General features: G+C 39.3%; 1 protein-coding gene across 6 annotated transcripts in view; it reads right to left on the bottom strand.

Moving 5' to 3' along the window:
- PDE1C (phosphodiesterase 1C) overlaps positions 1-18,906 on the bottom strand; it is a 1,119,495-nt gene that overhangs the window by 115,268 nt on the left and 985,321 nt on the right. For all 6 annotated transcript variants that reach the window (XM_077491703.1, XM_077491702.1, XM_077491705.1 and 3 more), the window contains 3 exons: positions 11,401-11,502; positions 5,677-5,797; positions 447-528 (listed from right to left, as the gene is read on the bottom strand). In XM_077491703.1, the coding sequence (XP_077347829.1) occupies positions 447-528; positions 5,677-5,797; positions 11,401-11,502 (305 nt within the window). The remainder of the gene's footprint in view (positions 1-446; positions 529-5,676; positions 5,798-11,400; positions 11,503-18,906) is intronic.

Genomic DNA, 18,906 nt, shown 5'->3' with positions numbered 1-18,906 from the left:
ATCCCACCCATTCTCTGGGGTGCTCCAGAAAGTATTTAAAGGTATGTACATCCATTGGTTGGTGTGTGCTTTACCTTTAGTATGATTAAGTAATATTGTCTGGAGAAAAATAAAACAATCATGAATAAATCAATAATCCCATAAAAGTTTTGTATGGCACATTAAGAAAATTAATTGTATTTACTGCCAAACCATTAAAAGTCATTGTGCTTTTTTGAACAGGCACACAGATGAAAATTTTTTTTTTATTATTATGTCTAAATTCTCATGATTTTCTTGACGCACCTTATTTTTGACTATAAGAAGATATTCTGAGACCAAATACACAAACGTTTTATATTTATATATATATATATATATATATATATATATATATATATATATAAAAAACACTTTATAATATGCTAACATTTAAATAGAGTAAAAAGCTTTTTTTATATTCTTACCTATTTGGGATTGGGCAACCATTGTTGAATTGCGATCGCACAGTGGAGAAAATGGAAGGCCAAGTTCTGCTTCTTTATCACCCTGAAAACAGTAGTATACTGAGCTTGAAGTAATAATTACATTATATAAAGATTAGATTAAAAAAAGAAAATACTGTACTCCAAGCAGGTGCAAGTAGAAAAGCCCTGTGCAAGCAGATTCCATAGGGCAGTCTTTCTCAACCTTTTCAAAACCGAGGAACCCTTGAAATAACTTTCAAATCTTCGGGGACCCTTGCTAAAATTTACTACATCTAGAACTCATAATACATTAGTGTGATGGCCAGGAGGAAGAATGCTCCTTACGCTTGTGGTCATTGGGAAACATTACTCTCCTACAAATAGCTAAAAGGATCAATGGCGTCAGTGGGAACTTATCTGAGAGGCAGACATTTCTTGTTCCGCAAGGAACCCCTAGCAACCTATGAAGGAACCCCAGGGTTCCACGGATCCCTGGTTGAGAAACCTGCTGTAGGGTATTAATAGGATCTACCCATTCTCAAAGTAATTACACTCCACTAGGGATGCATGTAATAATTACCAGAAAAGGCAAGTATTAAAATGGCCCAGTGGGGCAACAAGGGGGAGAGAAGGTTGATTTAGGAAGTGGGGTGCACAGAGCCCAGTGATGGGTATTTAGGTGTACTTCTAAACCTCAATGAACACAATTTCTATGGTCAAAAGACTGCAGCAATGCTCCAGCATATTCTACTTTTATGATCTGTTAATGTTTCCATCTGTGCTAAACTATCTTAATACATGCTCAGAATGAAAACACAATATTTTTTGCATTTACATCTCATTTATGTTACTTATTGCATGAAGTATTGTTTTTTCAAACAGATATTGAGTTTTGCTGGTAGGTAATGAATATGTTAATATCATCATTTACAATGTAAGGTCAAGCAATGACATAAGAATTATTTAGAAATAAACATGTATTTGTATAATGAAAATCATTAACACATCTGCAATTAATGAACAATACAACAGCGCAACAAATTTTTTTGAAGTTTAGGATTTCAAACTTTGTTCTTTCAGTCTACTCTGACCTTGATAACAGTAATGTTTTTGCCGGTATTGTTTGTTTATCTTATGTGTTATAGTGTTGTCTTTGTTTGACTTAAGGTACTGATTTACTGTTTACATATCATCATTCACTCGTTATTGTCAGCATTCACTATCTTTGCCAAAGCAGTTTACCCTTCCCAGATAACACCCAAGAGACTAAGTAAAATAGGTACATATCATCTAAATTTCCAGTCATCCAGAACTGTACTATAAATCCTACAGCATTTATTCTGCACATGAGAAATAAGTTTTGCCATGGCCCTCACAAATTCACTAAAGGGCACATTTTTAACCTCCCTGGCGGTAATATTTGTGACATTCGATAATGTAATAAATAAAAAACATTGCTGTCATTACTTTTAGTGTCTGATGACGAATTTCCCAAAAATCACTATCACTCAATTCTGTCTGTCCATCACCTTTACCCTCAGCTCAATTAAGTGATTCTAATTTACTATCGCTGTTTTCTAGCTGGTCTAAAACCACTTTTGACCTAAAGGCTCACTGTTTGAATGCCATGGACATTCTTAAGTTTCCAGGCAGAATATATATATGTGCTAGCAGGGCACTGGACAAAGCACTAGGGACAAAAATGAGGTGAAATGATTTGATACAGTAATGCAGTCTTACAGATTACAGTGTACTGTATGCATTCTGTGTTTTTCACTTTTTGAAATTCCCGCCAGCACTGTCCCCATGCGTCGCAACACTCACAGGGGATGGAGACCGGAACACTTTGGGCAGAGGACACAGACCATACGGGCACAGCGGGGAGACATTGCAGGATCCTGGGGACAAGGTTACTTTCCCTGGATCCTGTGATGCAATCACAAGTGTGGCTCGAGGTTACCGCCTTTGGCACTAAAGATTAACCCCGAGCCACACTTGGGAATATCACTAGGGAGGTTAAGTTAGTGAATGTGACCTTCACTAGTGGTTAATCCCTGTAATTTAAAAACATGCACCTTAAAGAATCACCTGTAGTGAATGTTTGATCAATGTCCGATTGATTGATTTATAAATATCCCAAGTCTTATTTGTAGTTGTAGGAGGTTGTTGCCTTAAACTTTTAGGCTTCATGTACGCGGGACCTTTTTACAACCTCTCCTGAACGATTTAACTTGACAGATAGTAACCCACGTTTTAAAAACGTCAGATTTGCCACGTTTACATGCTGCATTCGCATTTAGAAGCGTTTAAAAAAAAAAAAAACTTTTTAAATAGCCAAAAATGAAAAACGCCTGTAAATTAAATGCGGCTAAATGCAAGTTACCACATTTAGCCGCGTTTAGAAGCATTTGACGCTTGAAATGCCTGTAAACTCAGCTTCTGAATACATTTTTTTCGTTCCAAAAAATGCCTCTAAACTCAACTGCCTAGAAACTACTGTAAACGACCCTGTGTACATGGACAGATAAGATAACATAGAGGAGAGTTCAGGGGCAGTTGGAAAAAAAACTCCCAACTGCTCCTAACCTCCGTTTAGCAGCAGAGTGTACATGAGGCCTTAGTCCCTGCAAATAGAAAATATGTATCTTTGTGCTCCAGACCCCAACACTCTTTCAAAATACTGCATATAGGGTTTAGTGCTACCTTTGCTACTTCCAAATACAAATTTCCAAGCATGGCCTTTAGTTTAGTTAACCAAAAATATACACATATTTCATATATCATACCCTAAAGTTTTATACTGATGTAATGAACTCACTTCAGACAGCAGAAGCACCCCCAGGGTGAAACGTATTACTAGATGAGAACCTGTGGTTTACAAGACATGTAATTATAAAGCCACACTTATTTGTAATGGCAGTAAAGTGGTTTACTGCCAAATGCTACTGTCAGTTTGTAGGCAGGTGCAGTCTGTATTCTCCACTGCAGGTGGTGCTCAATCGCAGTGGCTATGCAAGTATTGGGAGGAAGTGGAGAGGAACTTGGTTCCCCTGAAATTTCCTCAGTCACGGAGGGGCAGCTATCCAATTGGATGCTGATGTCCCATGTGACTCTGGCAGCCATCTTGAATCAGGCAGAGTCTATTTAAGACTCCGGCTCCTCGTCTTGGCATGCTTTTTACAAGTGGCTAGCGTAGGGAAAATAGCTCTGTCTGCCAGGGACAGTGCTATAGATAGGGACAGTGAAGGGACTATGTCTACCTTCCAGGAAGCCTTCCCTTTTGGGTGGAGACCCACCAGGCCTCATAACGCCTCTCTGTGACAGACGCCATCGGTATCTTCTATTCCACATCTTGTGGTCCACCACTGTCTCAGTTGTAAGTGGCACCAGTTGGGTGTGCTCCCCGCTGGGACTGTTTTGCCAAACTGTTCTACAACACAATGTTACTGCTGAAATCAGACTGTGTGTGTGTTTCCTGCCCGTCACACAATGCTGCACCTAACCCACAAGTTAGTAAAACCTTTTAGAAGACCTGTATTTAACATTAACCTCCCTGGCGGTATGATTATTTCAGATTTTAGGTGCTGAAAGCGGTACAATTATTTTGTATGAAAATTTGGTGTTTTATATTGTAGTCCTGTATTTCTTAGGAATAACTCACTTAAATCTGTCCAAACCAGAGTCTAGCAGACGTCCCGGGTATGATTAAGTTTGAAAAATTAAATCATAAATTATAATATAATAATAAATAATTATAACAAATAATATTATAACAATAATAAAAATTATTCAATAATGTAATCAAATCAAAAACACTGAAATTTGCTCAGTTGCAGAACTGTCACTGTCATTACTTTTCAATATTTGATGACAGATCTCCCCACAAATCATTATTGCTCAATTCTGCGAGTGATTCCAATTTATTATCGCTGTTTTCTAGCTGGTCTAAAATCATTTTTGATGTAAAGGGACAGTTTTGATTGCTATGGACAATCTCCAGTTTTCAGGCATAAAGAACAGTTTTTATAATATAAAACTGCATGCAGGACACTGGGCAGACCACTAGGGACAAAGGGGATGTGAAATAATTACATACAGCAATGTAATCTGTAAGATTACATTATACTGTATGTAATGTGTGTGTTTCACTTTTTGAATTTTGCACCGATCTCCGTCCCCATGCGTCACAACACTCGCAGGGAACGGAGATCGGCTCCATGATGAATAGAGCGGAGGACGAGCCGCTCGTACAGTGGGGGGACATCGCTGGATCCAAGGGAGAACTTGACATCAGCTCATTTTTAATTGGAGATTCACAGGAAGTGAGGATCAGCTTTAAGCCTTCTAACCACTTTTGACACAGTACTTGATCTTTATTATCATCTCATGTACACAATGTGTATGTTCATATTTCTGTTGCCTCTCACCCCTCATACCAGCCACATGGGCTGATATGAGTATGATTATGTCACTGATTTTCATCAGTGATCCTATGATGAGTAAATGCTGACATTATTGGAATAAGTACCACAAACCCCCAAAACACCTTGAATTAGGACACACTGTGTATGACTTATGATCCCATGCCTGCTAGGACACAGTAATCTTATTGTTGTAAAAATCTCCCTTACCACTTCTGCCAGTATTACACCTTAGTCACTCTTATTTACAAAGACAACATTCATCAGTATGCCATTTGTTCTTGACCTTGCGCTGAAGTAAATAGGGAGGCCAGTTTATACAGTATTAATATATGAAAAGTATGTTTTATAATTAGACAACATTTATGTTTATTTTGCCATTTATTTTAGACTGTTCCATTGTGTACACGTACCCCTCTCACTTTTCATTTCACAGTTTGTTGTACTCTTTATTGCTAGCTTGATTAAAGTGTTAAGTTAAACCTGTAATATGGTAATTAAAGGGGCTGCCATTGTTAACCTTCTGAAAATTCCACCAACATGCAATCCTCAGTGTTATTAGTTATAATGATGCCTTTATGAAAACTGTCACTGTCATGTTTCCATTTATGACTTCTAGAAATTACAGAAAAATGAGTGTTCATCAAAACTCAAGACCGTTATTTCGCTTTTTTTTTTTTTTTTAAACCAGCTGCAGATATTTTATTTAATATTTAATGCACCATTAAGCTTTATTCCAGACTTGTTTTAAACAAGGTTTTTTTTCTTATAACTTTATGTAAAATAAGCAGTAAGTAGATAGTAAATACCTGTCTAAAGAATTCTTCTAACAAGGACATAGTCCACCTATGATGGAGGTCCCAGTTTTTTGCAGGATGGCTAATATCTGCTGTATGCAACAACAATGATAAGGCTTTCGGCTTATCAATCCTGTGAATTGAAATAAGTGAACAAGTTAATTACAGCAGTCTGGAAAGCAAGAAAAGATTTTGTTGTGTTCATTTAAAGTTATGTTAAAAGCTCCCAATAAACTTTATATTACATAGTTATACATAGTTGCACAACGCATTTTGTAGATTGTGAGACTTACCTTTTCATTTCAGTTATTAGTAGCTGTTGTGATTTCCTAAAACTTTATAAAATTAAAATGACAACCTGTGAGTGTTTTGTACATTGTACATCCCCAACTAATACACAGAGGGATGTGCAACAACATAGCAAACAGGCCCACAAAAAAGGGTCTACAGTCTTGAAACACTCAGATGACAGTTTGAAACATATTGTGCCTGAAGGATGTAGCGGCTGAGGCCTGATAACTCACTTGGTAAAACTTTGAGGAAGACTAGGTGACACCCTTGCAAATATGAGAAACATGTGCTTCATGCTGACAAGTCCAAGAGACCCAGACACTTCTGGTAGAAAAGGCCCTGATATGGAAGGGAGGAACCTTTTCCATGAGGGCATAAGTCCAGTAAATAACTGCCACCTAGCAATGGTGGAAGAGGAAGCAGGATTCCCCTTTTTGGGACCTTTAGGGGGGGCAAAGAGAGACTCTAGTTTTTCTGACAGAAGATGTTGCAGCTAAGTAGACCCAAACTGCTCTAACCCCATCCAGGCAGTGGAGTAGAGAAATCTTCTTGACTTGCTTTGGGGCAGGACATAAGGGAGTGAGGATATTATACTTGTTGAGGTGAAAAGAAAAGGTCACGTTGGGGAAGAAAGGATCTGGGTCTCAGGGCCAACTTGTCTCTATGTAAGATAAGAAAAGGCTCCTTACAGGTAATAAACATCAACTTAGAGACACGCCTGACAGAGTTAATGATCACCTTACTGGTGAGATCCCCCAAAGGCAGGTCTTTGAAGAATCAAAAGTACCAGATTCCGGGGAGACATGGGAGGTTGAAGTTGAAGATTGACACAAGCAACATGAGAATCAGGGCCCTGCTAATCCTCCTTTATTGAGCTGCAGTATACCTGTACTGGCTCACTTTATATTGTAAGAGCGCTGTACAAACTGGGTGCTATATAAATTCTGCATAACAATAATAATATTTCCCTTCAAAAAGGTCTTCCCAAGAGAATTTGAAGCCAAAGCTTTCTGGAATAGGATGAATAAGGCAGAAACCTGTCCCTTTAGTGTACTAAAAGCCAGATGCTGATCCAGGCCCCACTAGGATGCAAGGAATAGAATATATCTTGGAGTTGACTCAACTGTATATTTCCGGATAACCACAAGACCAGTAACTTTTATAAAAAATTTAAGATCATAACAGAAGCTAATGAGGATCCATCAATGCCAACTTTGCGCCAAAACAGTGACACATATTGCATCATAACTGGAAGATACAAAATCTCAGATAGATGTCATCAATTAAGCTCAAGATAGCGTCATGGATCAAACATGTTTTGTCAAAGAGGAACAGCTTCATCAAGATCCACAACGTTTAATGACAATAGATGTAATTGTATACTACAAAATAAAGGGACATCTTCAAAGCAATGAAGACCTGCAGCCCAGTCAAAATACTAAAAAAAATGTGCAGTTACCACTAACTGCATAGAATGATCAATGTCACCATCTTATAAAGCTATCCGTGTCTGTCAATCGTTGAGTACACTTGACTTCTTTCAAGAGGAAAAAGATGATCTACCCAAAATAGCAGAAATTCCACACTTTACTGTAATCCCGCCATCACACGCACGTGTCACCAAATTGGAAATGGCATATCTTGGGGTTAAGAAATAGCACCAGAAAAAGTATGCCTTCCAGGTCCGATGGTGGATCCTATGAGATGTAGTCTTTCTCACCTTGAGTAAGGGGGAAATGTCCAAGTCAAAAATGCCACTACCTTTATGACTCAGAGCCATGTTGTGATAAAAGCCAGCGGGACAAAACAGAGGCCCCTGTTTGGAAAAGACCAAGGCTTGTCTGCCTATGAATGTCTATGTACTAACTTCTCCTAAGCCAGCCTGGTGCAAGGAGGGTAACTGGAATCCATCAATATCTTGCAGAGGAGTCGAAGAAGAGTCCTCAATGGAAGCAATATACACCAGTCTGAATGTCATCACCATTGCATCCACCTCAAGAGCTATGGGATCCCAGACCTGGCCACAAACCTGTATAGTTTTTTTTTTTTATGTACACACCTGGTGTTTCCTATTTCTATCAGAGGATCAGGAAGATCTGAGTCCAGATGTTAGCAACTCAGAAATTCCACATGCAAATTTCCAATCTTAGTATATACATAGCAGAAAGAGTTGGAATGTGGTACATCACTGGGGAGAAAATCAGGGTTGGTTCCTTCAGGGTTACCCAACTTCTGATACCCCTTGGTAGTTTATGTATGCCACAACTGTGGCTTGCCTGACTGGACCCTGACAGGGTGAACATGTAGGAGAGGAGTCCACTGAAGGAGAGTCAGTCTGTTGATCAGAATGTAGATGGGGAGCATTGACTCCTATGGAGATCAGCTTCCCTGGACAGTCTGCAAATTGTAGACCCCACCCCTGCCCATCAGGCTTATGTCCATCAATAACATAATTCAGGGAGAGGGAATGTGGTATTTCCATGATTCTAGGGCTAAGTTGGAAATCCAACATGCCATGAAGATTTTGCTTGACTGGACAGCAGTAGTGGGCAATCCAGGACAATTAAAATGTGATTTTACTTCCAAAATGGAGTGAATTCCTTTGTTCTTTTTTGCAATAGTAAAAAGGTTTGAGTAAAATCCTTTGAACCTTTCCTTTGCAGGAATAGGGATTACCACTCCTTGTCTCTGAAGTTGCCTCCAGGCAGCTTAAAAGTCTACCTGTCTGCGGTGTGAAACTGGCAGCTTGGTGGTTAGGAAATGAGGAGTGTCAGGGATATAACTTCTATTTCGTAGCTCCTCGAAACTTCAGATTGGACCCAGAGGTCTTGGACACCTCGGATCCAGATTGACTCAAATGCCAAAACATGTTACTCCACCCTGAAGAGTGAAGATACTTCATTGCAAAGAGGGCTTGTGAGTAGGTTCTGAGGGTTTTGGGGTCCAAGGCGTGTGAAAAAAGGATGGACCTACTTTTGACAGGAAAATGCCTGGGTGTAACGAAAGGACCCCTTTCAATGAAAAGAGGTAGTATACATAGAAGTAGAAGGCTTAGGCTGTTTTTATGGTGTATAAGCGCTTTTCCCTCTTTTCTTGATATATTTATCAAGTGATTCACCAAATAGATGTTCATCATTGAAAGGCATGTGTAAAAGATGTCTTTTGCAAGCAGGTTCAGCTGACCAAGCATTTAACCACAAAGTTTTGCTCATATGCATAGGGAGCAGTGTCATCCTAGGATAAATGCCTGGAATTTGAATGTTCTCTCTGTGCCTGCATGGGTTTCTTCTGGATATTCCAGTTTCCTTCCACACTCCAAACACATGCGGTTACACTCCAAACACAAGACACTTCCTAGGGAACATTTATAAGCTTTTTCTATTAGAAGTAGACATTTCTCACATTGTTATAATTTATTAGACTATTGGTACTTCCCATTTACCAATTGTCCGACATAGAAAGGAAAACAATAATAATATTTAGAATACTTAAAACTGTGTATCCACTAAATTTCTCTATTTATGAGATCTCCTCAGTGTAGTACCTGGTACCTGTCCTGCTGCCTCGGTTAATATTTTTTTCAAGAGAGATTGTCACGTTCTACACTTATTTTCCCTCTATCTGGAAGTTAATAAAGTTTTACTAAATTAACTCAACTGAAACTGTAGTAGTAACTATTTAATTTACAGAACTATAATCAGGGGGATTTATAAAGCGTGCCTAATGCCCCGTACACACGAGAGGACTTATGTCCGACAGACTTCCAAAGGAGTTCCGCCGGAATTCCGCCGGAGTTCTGACAGACTTTTCGGCCGAACGGACTTGGCCACACACGATCACACTAAACTCCGACGGATTCGAACGTGATGACGTACGACCCGACTCGAATAAGGAAGTTCATAGCCAGTAGCCAATAGCTGCCCTAGCGTCGGTTTTAGTCTGTCGGAGTAGCATACACACGAGCGGATTTTTCGAAGGGGACCGGGTCCGGCGGAGTTCCGTCGGGAAAATTTGAAGCATGCTTCATTTCTAAAGTCCGTCAGACTTTTGCGAAGCTAAAGTCCGTTGCAGCCCACACACGATCGGATAGTCTGACGGACTCGGTCTGACGGACTTTGGATGTTGAAAAGTCCGCTCGTGTGTACGGGGCATAAGACACTCTTTAGAACTCCACACGACAAATGTCAGTGTAGACAACAGATTCATGTACCTGTTGTAGACACTGGGGCACTGAGACAGGACTGTCCATACGGTCAGATCACCAACAGTGCAACTGAGCTTCCTCCCCACTGCTGCACCTGTCTGACAGTGCAGTGGAGAGAAGTTTTGTACCTAGGGAGGCAGATCCTGATGGGGGTTCACAGTCAGTTCTGCTCCCCTTTTGATTCACATCAGACAGGGGGTGGATCCTTAGCCAATAGCCAGCCTGCTATTGGCTTTAGAATCCACCTACTGTCAATTATACGACAAGAGCAAACCTGATTGGGAACTAGCGTCTCAGCTTCACCAAATGCAATGTCCTTGTTGCTAGGAGGCTGTTGACTGTAAAGCCAACAGCATCCTTAACTATCAATGACATGGAGTGGATAGTGGCAGCAAATATGCCACTGTGATACACTATGTACGGGGACAGGCACTCTGCCTGTCTCTGTGAGCCAAGTTAGAGTAGGTCTTGATTACCTCCAGCTTCATTAATTACAAACTGGAGGTATTTTTTTTTTTAATAGTGCCACTATTAAGAACTACCTGAATCTGCCACACATAAATTTATCAAAACAGGCAATAGGATTTTTTTTTTTAAATCTGACACAGACCATGTTAAATGGCCATAGCGACATTTAACTGAATTCCCCCATAAGTGATGTTTTATTCATATACTGACTGTTCTGCAACCTGCAAAGCTCATAGGCAAGGATAATATGAAACATGCAGGCAATACCCTTTGCTCCATATGTCACAATCTTGACACATCCAGTTGGCCTGCAGTGGGATTTCCAATGTATACAAATGGCCTACCCCGTGGAAACTGGAAGGCTCGAAAACATACAAAATGGACCCATGCAGATTTTCCCACTTAACCATTTGATCACAATGGTATGGCTCAGGGTGTCTATTAATAAATCCCTTCAAAGTATCTTATAAAAAAGGATGTTACATTTCCTGGCTTATTTAAAAATTAAAATATATATATATATATATATATATATATATATATATATATATATATATATATATATATATCATTATATTTAGAGAATGTTACAATTAGCATAGAAAAAGGGATATAAATTGTGATCCTTACATCTTTGAACCTCCTTTAAAATAGGAATTCTGAAGTTAGCACTTTCTAACAGCTTTTGCAGGTTGCCTTTGAGGTACAAGAAAATAAACTATACATATCTGCTGTGACCTTTTACTGCAGGACATCAAAACAAGGTTACTCACCCTTCTGGTTGCGGCAAAGCATTCTTCATTGCTTTGATTTGTTGGAAATGACAGGACATATCTGTAGCCAACACCATCTCAATCACCAAAGCGCGGAATTCCCTTCAGGGTTGTCATAAGGCAGAAAGTAAAAGAACGTGTAAAACATTAGTTTTTCTTGTGCATATGCTAATTGTTTGTGACATTTTGACTGCAAACCATATGAGACACAAACTCCTTGCAGATATCTTTATTCCAAGGGAGGTAAGCTCATTCTTTTTTAATATCAAATTTAGTGTGAGCAAGTTAGTCAGAAGAATAACTCTGGCTAAAATTAATGCAAGTGAAGAAGAGGCACTTGTCTTTTTAATAAATGTAGATTTTATAAAATAAAGGATAATATGATTTGCTTTAAAAACAAAAACCTCAAAGTTTTTTTTTTTTTTTTTAAAACCTGAGATGTTCTGCTATACATTTAGATTTGTTGCATACACTAAAACTGCAAAATATTTTACTTACTGTTGAAAAACATAGGGAGAGAGGTGTGCAAATCAAATAGCAATTTTAGTGAATTGAGGGAGAATCCATATAGTTTTCTAATCAGGAACTGCTTGAGTCCCTGCAGTTCTGAGAAATACAAATGTATATTTAGGACTCATCTGTGAATGAATAATAGATGTCACTAAGTTCAGAAGTGCCTTCATCCTTTTAATGTTTCTCTCAGTGAATAAACTGTGCAAGTGTTTTGGAAACTTCTCTGGTTTGAGCAGATGTTCACTGAAAATGATTTTTCACGAAAATTACCACTTTGATTTAATTTTCTTGGAAAAAAAAAAAATCAGATGGCTCTATTCCGTCGGAAAAAACGTTGGAGTTTATTCTGACGGAAAAAACGGTTGTGTGTACGTGGCATTAGATGGTAATTCCCAGCTTGCAGGGGTGGGAATCTAATCTTGCACACTCTACAGCTTAGAGCTGAGTGTAATTTGAGACCTAAGTGAAGGGAAAGGACACACCCCTCTGTTCACAGCCTTACTGGGAAACATGCACATTTGAGGTCATGCTGTGTACTGGGGGGAGGGGTATCTCCAAGGATTGCCTTATGCGTGGAAGTGACACTGAGTGCTATGGACTGCGGTAAGTGCATACTGTATGAACATATGCTTTGTAATTTTTTTATTTCAGAGGTATACAACCACTTTAAATGCTTAACCACCTAACACCAACAATGCTAACCCTAACTATTTGTAAACAGATGTGATTGCCTTATTGTTATCAGAAAATCTACCACTGTAATTCTTTAGAATTGTATGTGGTGTGTACTTTAATTTTCTTAAATGTTGTAAAAAATTCAATAAAATAAAACAAAATTGTAATATATTTGAACATTAAAAAAGGGGAACGAGTTAAACTCTCAAAGCCCATTGCAGCTTAAAAATCAACAAAAGCCTTCATTTCAACTTCTTCTTTGACTTCAATGCATTTTACCAAAATAGTATACTTTGCCACAATGTGTGAACCTTTACCAACATTTCAGTAAAATGAAAACATGCCTTTGGAAACAATGGCCAGAGTCAACAATCCTTAACATTACAGGGACATTTTCAGTCAATTTAAAGGGGTTGTAAACCGTCATGATTTTTCACCTTAATGCATCCTCTGCATTAAGATGAAAAACCTTCTGTCACTGACTGTCCCCCAGCCCTCCCCCTGTTTCACTCACTTGAGTCCCGTATTCCCCCGTCGGAGATGGTACTCTTCCTCTCTGCCCAGGGTTCTCGGCTCTTGATTGAATAGATTGATAGCAGCGCAGCCATTGGCTCCTGTTGCTGTCGATCAAATCCAAAGACCTGGGGGACAGGGACGAGTTCTACATTCGGCATCTATGGACGCCAAATGCTAGACTTGGGAGTGTGCCAGCAAGGTAACCCCCTGGGAGAGCGCTTCTCCTAGTAGGTTATACGATGCTGGAAGGATCTACCAGCGCCGTCGGGGACCCCAGAAGTCGAGGATCGGGGCCACTCTGTGCAAAACAAACTGCACAGTGGAGTGACATGTTTGTTTATTACTTTAAGATATAACTAAACAGAAGAATTATTTTCTGTAAACAGTTCATATTGATAAAATGAGCATGTCCATAATATAGATAATTTAATATAGCCCTTATAAAATTGTTTACTGGGGATCTCTGCAAATTACAGATCAACACTACATCGTTGATCCTCAATCCAATCTGCAACAGCTACAATGTAATATAAGTGGTTTTGTTATTTGGGATATATATATATATATATATATATATATATATATATATATATATACAATTATATTATATACTTTCTATTTTTTTATATTATAAAAAGCCTTATTATAGGCTTACCTGTAGGTCAAAGTTAAAAATGTAACTATACAACTGCTTTTAAGCAGCTCTGGTGAATGTGCACTGCTCTCTCAATGGACAGCATACCATCCATTGAGGGAGCTGTGCCACGGCTGTGACTCCCATTGCATGCACAGTAGTGACAACATTACGCCTCAGTCGCAGATGACCGCAGCCTGTGAACCCAGAAGGAAGACCTGGTGAAGATGGAAGCCCTGTCAGCGGTGAAAGCGTACCTCTGGAGGGCTTCATTTTCAATTAAGTCTTTCATAATGTGCTAATATACAATGCATACTAGCACATTATGACATTTAACTTTCAGGGAGAATTTTTTTTTTTTTTTTTACGATTTACTACCGCTTTAATGATAAAAAAGATAAAAAAAAGATTACAATACTGTGTGAAAATACAGCACCCCCTGTTGTGACAAATTATGGTATTGAGTAGCACTGTAAAGAAAATTGCAAGAAAATTATCACTGTTGTGCTCATACGCTTCCTTTAGATGGCTATTACAGGCTGTTTCTGATGACACAATGTTGGAAAGGAAATGCTAGGACAAGAAAGAATAGAAGGGCATGAAATGCAGCATGAAGAAGCCTGCCAAGGGTCACTAATAACCAGAAATGGCACAAGTTCTTCCAATACAAAGTTTGTGGATATCTGCATCAGGTGAATTGACCTGATATTGATATAATCCTGGTTTATTCCTTCTTTATCTATTTATTAAGGATTTAAACAAATAATAATTTATTATTTAATTTACATTGTGCTATTTTTATATTGTGCAATGGACTGTTACAGTTGAATGGACAACTTATAAATAAAAATATGCTGTCAGATATAGCTGTATAGACTCACGCATAGGATCATGCACGCTGTATGTTAACCTTCTGCCAGGCACCTATGAATTATACATGAGAATTAAAGAGTGCATGAACATTCCATCCTAATCCTATGTGCTGACGTTGTTAGCAGCAGAAAAACTGTATAAAGGACCTGTTGGACTCTGGGGGCCTGCTGTAACATACTGTACAGTGCATACTCTTGATTCTGACCACAGAATGACAAGTGTGACTATTTCTGCAGTAATATAGGCAGCCTGATGTCACACAATAGCAAATCACAAATTATAACTCAGCAGTTTTCTGCCTATGCTCTGATATCATCAATTCTGTATAGCAATATACTGTGAGATGTGCACAATTTTACATTTCAGCTATATTTTAATCAAACGTAGTAGATGATTACTGGCCCCAATGAGAAGGTTGTAAAGGGGTTGTAAAGTCAGAAGTTTTTTTATTTATTTTTATCTTAATGCATACTATGCATTAAGATATAAAAAGCCTTCTGTGTGCAGCAGTCCCCCTCAGCCTCCTAAATACTTACCTGAGCCCAATCTCTATCCAGCAATGTTGTAGGATTGTCTCAGCTGACCGGGTCTACCTTCCTCATTGGCTGAAACAGCAGCATGGTGCCATTGGCTCCTGCTGCTGTCAGTCAAAATCAGTCAGCCAATAAGAAGAGAAAGGGGGTGGGGGCAGGCCGCAGCTCTGTGTCTGAATAGATACACGGAGCTGTAGCTCGGGTGCCTCCATAGCATGCTGTTTGCTGTGGGGGCACTTGTCCAGAGGGCCCAGAAGAGCTGAAGAGGGACCCAAGAAGAGAAGGGTCTGGGCTGCCCTGTGCAAATCCACTGCATAAATCAGGTAAGTGTGACATTGTTAAAAAACAAAAAAAACGAGATTTTAAAATCACTTCAATGACCTCTGCTTATGAAAGAATTAAAGACTAGATACCCAAACTTTGCAGCACTAGTATGAATCAGTAGACTTGACAATAACAGTATAACAAATTGGCCTACATACTATTTTTATTTGGTTTACTGTAGTTTTGGTAAAACTGCTCTCATACTTTATATCCAACTGTAATATCTTTTTGTTTTTTACATATATTGATTTTAAACATACATTTTTTTTTCCACATATCAGTTCATTATTTTATACACATTATTGCACTGTGACACCTGCAGCTCTCTGGCATAAACTGGCAATGTGCCTCTCTTTGTGTGAGGTGCAGTGGTGGATAAAGCCAACAGGTTTGTTTGTAAATAAACCTATGTGCTCATAACCTGATTGGAAACCAATTCTAATTTTAAACCAGTGGTTGTCTGTCCTAAATTAGAATATACCTGTAGATTAACATACTCCTGAAACAAGGAACCCTGCCTGAAAATGTTACAGATTATGGGTGTGTTAAAGCATTTGTTAACCCAAATGTGCCTCCTGTACCATGTACTTGTATGACAAAGTATCTTGTACTCTTCATATGCTTCCTTTATGTGTAATCCCTGGTGTTCCTGCTTTCCTATAAAATAACTGACCACACATGCAAGCCAGCAAGTGGTAGATAACACTGTGGTCAGTTTCCTAGCTCTTTTGGGAACTCCTTCTGTTCTCCTCCAATGAGCAGACTTGTCCTGACACCCCCCACTGCACAGCCATTCATTGGTTTACTGGGAATCTCAGCGTACTGCTGCCCCCCACTGCTATACAGTTGACAGCTGAGAACGGAGGGAATGTGATCACTTATAAAAAAGGGAAAATAAGATATCTATAATGTATTTTGATATCTATACAAAAATGTTTTGCCTTTCATTTCTATTTTAAACTGAATGGGTTGTTTTACAAGGTGATTGTTTACGATCACTTTAACCCACTCACTCCACCCAAAGAAAACCATCTATATATCATCAAATCTAACACTCTATGTAGTGTGATTTTACATATTCATGGTAAAAGGGTTTGAGCAATATAAACTTTCCTCTCTTACTGTGCTACATAGCCCTTGTACACACGATCGGAGATTCCAATGGAATGTGTCAGATCGGAGCGTTTTGTCGGATATTCCGACTGTGTGTGGTCTGCATCGGACTGTTTCCGTCGGAATATCCGTCGGACCAAATTTTCCAACAATATGCTCCGATCGGACATACTCCGATCATGTGTAGAGAATTCCGATCGGACAAAGTGCCACGCATGCTCAGATCAAATTCCTACATCAAAGCTTTTGGCTACTAGCCTGAACATTAGTCCCGTTGTAACGAAATAACGTCATCACGTTCTGAACGATCGGATTTTCCGACAACTTCGTCCAACCGTGTGTATGCAACAGTTTCGGACAAGATCCGACAGACAGAATCCGACGGATTTGGTTGTCAGAATCTCTGACCGTGTGTACAAGGGCATAAAGTGTTTATGTTGTGTGTTGATAGCTAACTTGCTTCCACGGTCATTTGGGGATTTTGTATAGACCGTGTGTGTGGTTTTAATATTGGAAACACAATAAAGATTGCTGTGGCCAGTTTAAATTTAAACTGCTGTTTGGATGTTGGAAATGCTGTCTGGGTCCAAACAACTTAGACTAGAGTCCTTCTCTGAAATAGTTGAACAACTTCAGAAAGCATGAACTTTTTTTTTTTTAACTCAGGGTGTTTCTTTCTCCAAGTTGTTCCTCAAGTATTAACACAGTTGTGTACTGTCTGATATTTTTTAATTTGAACAAAAATCAGACCATGTGTATGAGGATTAAATGTTAGTGCAAAGTGCGTGTGCAGGATTTTGTCTAGCATACTATCCGCAAATTGTCGTTTGACAAATACAAACATAGTGACGTACTATAAGAGTATAAAGAGGAAGTTAATTTCTCAAGCGCCACCCTTTGGGCCCTTTCTGCTAATTTCATGTTGATAGAAGTTTCGTGAACGTTGATTCACAATTTTCAGATCGTACAAAACAAATGCCTTTTAAAATACATTTGGCATAACTACATGCAAAGCAGCTTCTTTATTATCCCATTAAAGAAGATGAGAATTTTGACATTTCATCAATTGCCCCGTCACGAATGTTATATCTAGATTACGAACAGTAGTTTACAGGACCAAACTTTTCCCAGTTTCTTGATTCTGAGCATGCATGTTTGTACTTTCGACTTTTGTGTGATGGATTTCTGTACTGACCATCTAAAAATCGGATGTTGAGTTCACATCCGACAAAAATTTTATAGCCTGCACATCCAGCTTCTGTCTGATGTAAAAGTCATATCGTCTGTCGAATGCACCGTACTAACGATCCGAAAATCCTCAGACAGCTCGTCTTCAGACTTTTCCCTTCTGATTTTCATACCATGTGTATGAGGCCTAAGGAGAAGCTTTCAGGTGTACACCCACTTCTTCTTAGAACAAGCATTACTGATACACAAATGTATGGCAAAATGTTAAGAAAAAATCTCTAGGAGCAAAAAAATAACATTAGATAAATAAAAGTGAGAAAGTTAGTAAGATAAGGGGTAGAGATCTATGGACTGTGGAAAGAGAGGGATGCGGGAGCCACAGAGGTTAGAATAGTTATGTATGGGGTATTGTCCAAACTTCAGGCTAAACCAAATTCATGTTACCTATAACCCATCTGTAATAATACCAGACACCTTGCTCTTGGGTTTAAATGGCCATAGCAGCCTTTTATTAACCAAAAAACATAACAGCAAAAAACACTTTTTAAATCATTAAACATAAACTGCCGAGGGTTTTTGAAGGCACCATTGACATTACTCACTGTATCGGGCACCACCTTACCTCTTACCCGGCCCCTAGCCGTGACTTACGCCAGCACAGGGACATTAATTTGGCAAAATCAACCAGCCGGTACAGCCACCTCTTACTTCGGCCCTCATTAGGACAGGTCCACTCGTTTCTGTAATGGGCCCAGCCCATCGTTCTCCAAATAACTTTACCATCCCCAGCCTTCAAAAACCCTACGACCACCACCTTACACCTGGCCGGCCCGCCACATTGCTATGGCCCTCTGATTCCCCTCCTGCAGCCCCAAAAACCACATGTCAATACCAACCGCATTCAAATGTACCCCACCCCCCCCCCCCCCCCCCCTCAAAAACAGCCAAGGCTCCTTCTCCAAATCCCGGTGCATAACAGCTAGACCACCGTTGCGAACGAAGAACTTTGCCACAGCTTTATTAACTTTTATGCGGGCCCCGTTCACCCGTTACACCGACACCGCTAGCCTCCAGAACGCTCTGGCCACCATGTCAGACCATACCAGGATAGTGTCAGGGAACATGGTCCGCAAACAC

This window comes from Lithobates pipiens, unplaced genomic scaffold (genome assembly GCF_037356315.1).
Source record: "Lithobates pipiens isolate NorthernLeopardFrog02 unplaced genomic scaffold, aLitPip1_a1.2 Scaffold_19, whole genome shotgun sequence".
Classification (NCBI taxonomy): Eukaryota; Metazoa; Chordata; class Amphibia; order Anura; family Ranidae; genus Lithobates; species Lithobates pipiens.
Note: the sequence above shows the minus strand (reverse complement) of the source record. Positions and strands in the feature narration are given on the sequence as shown.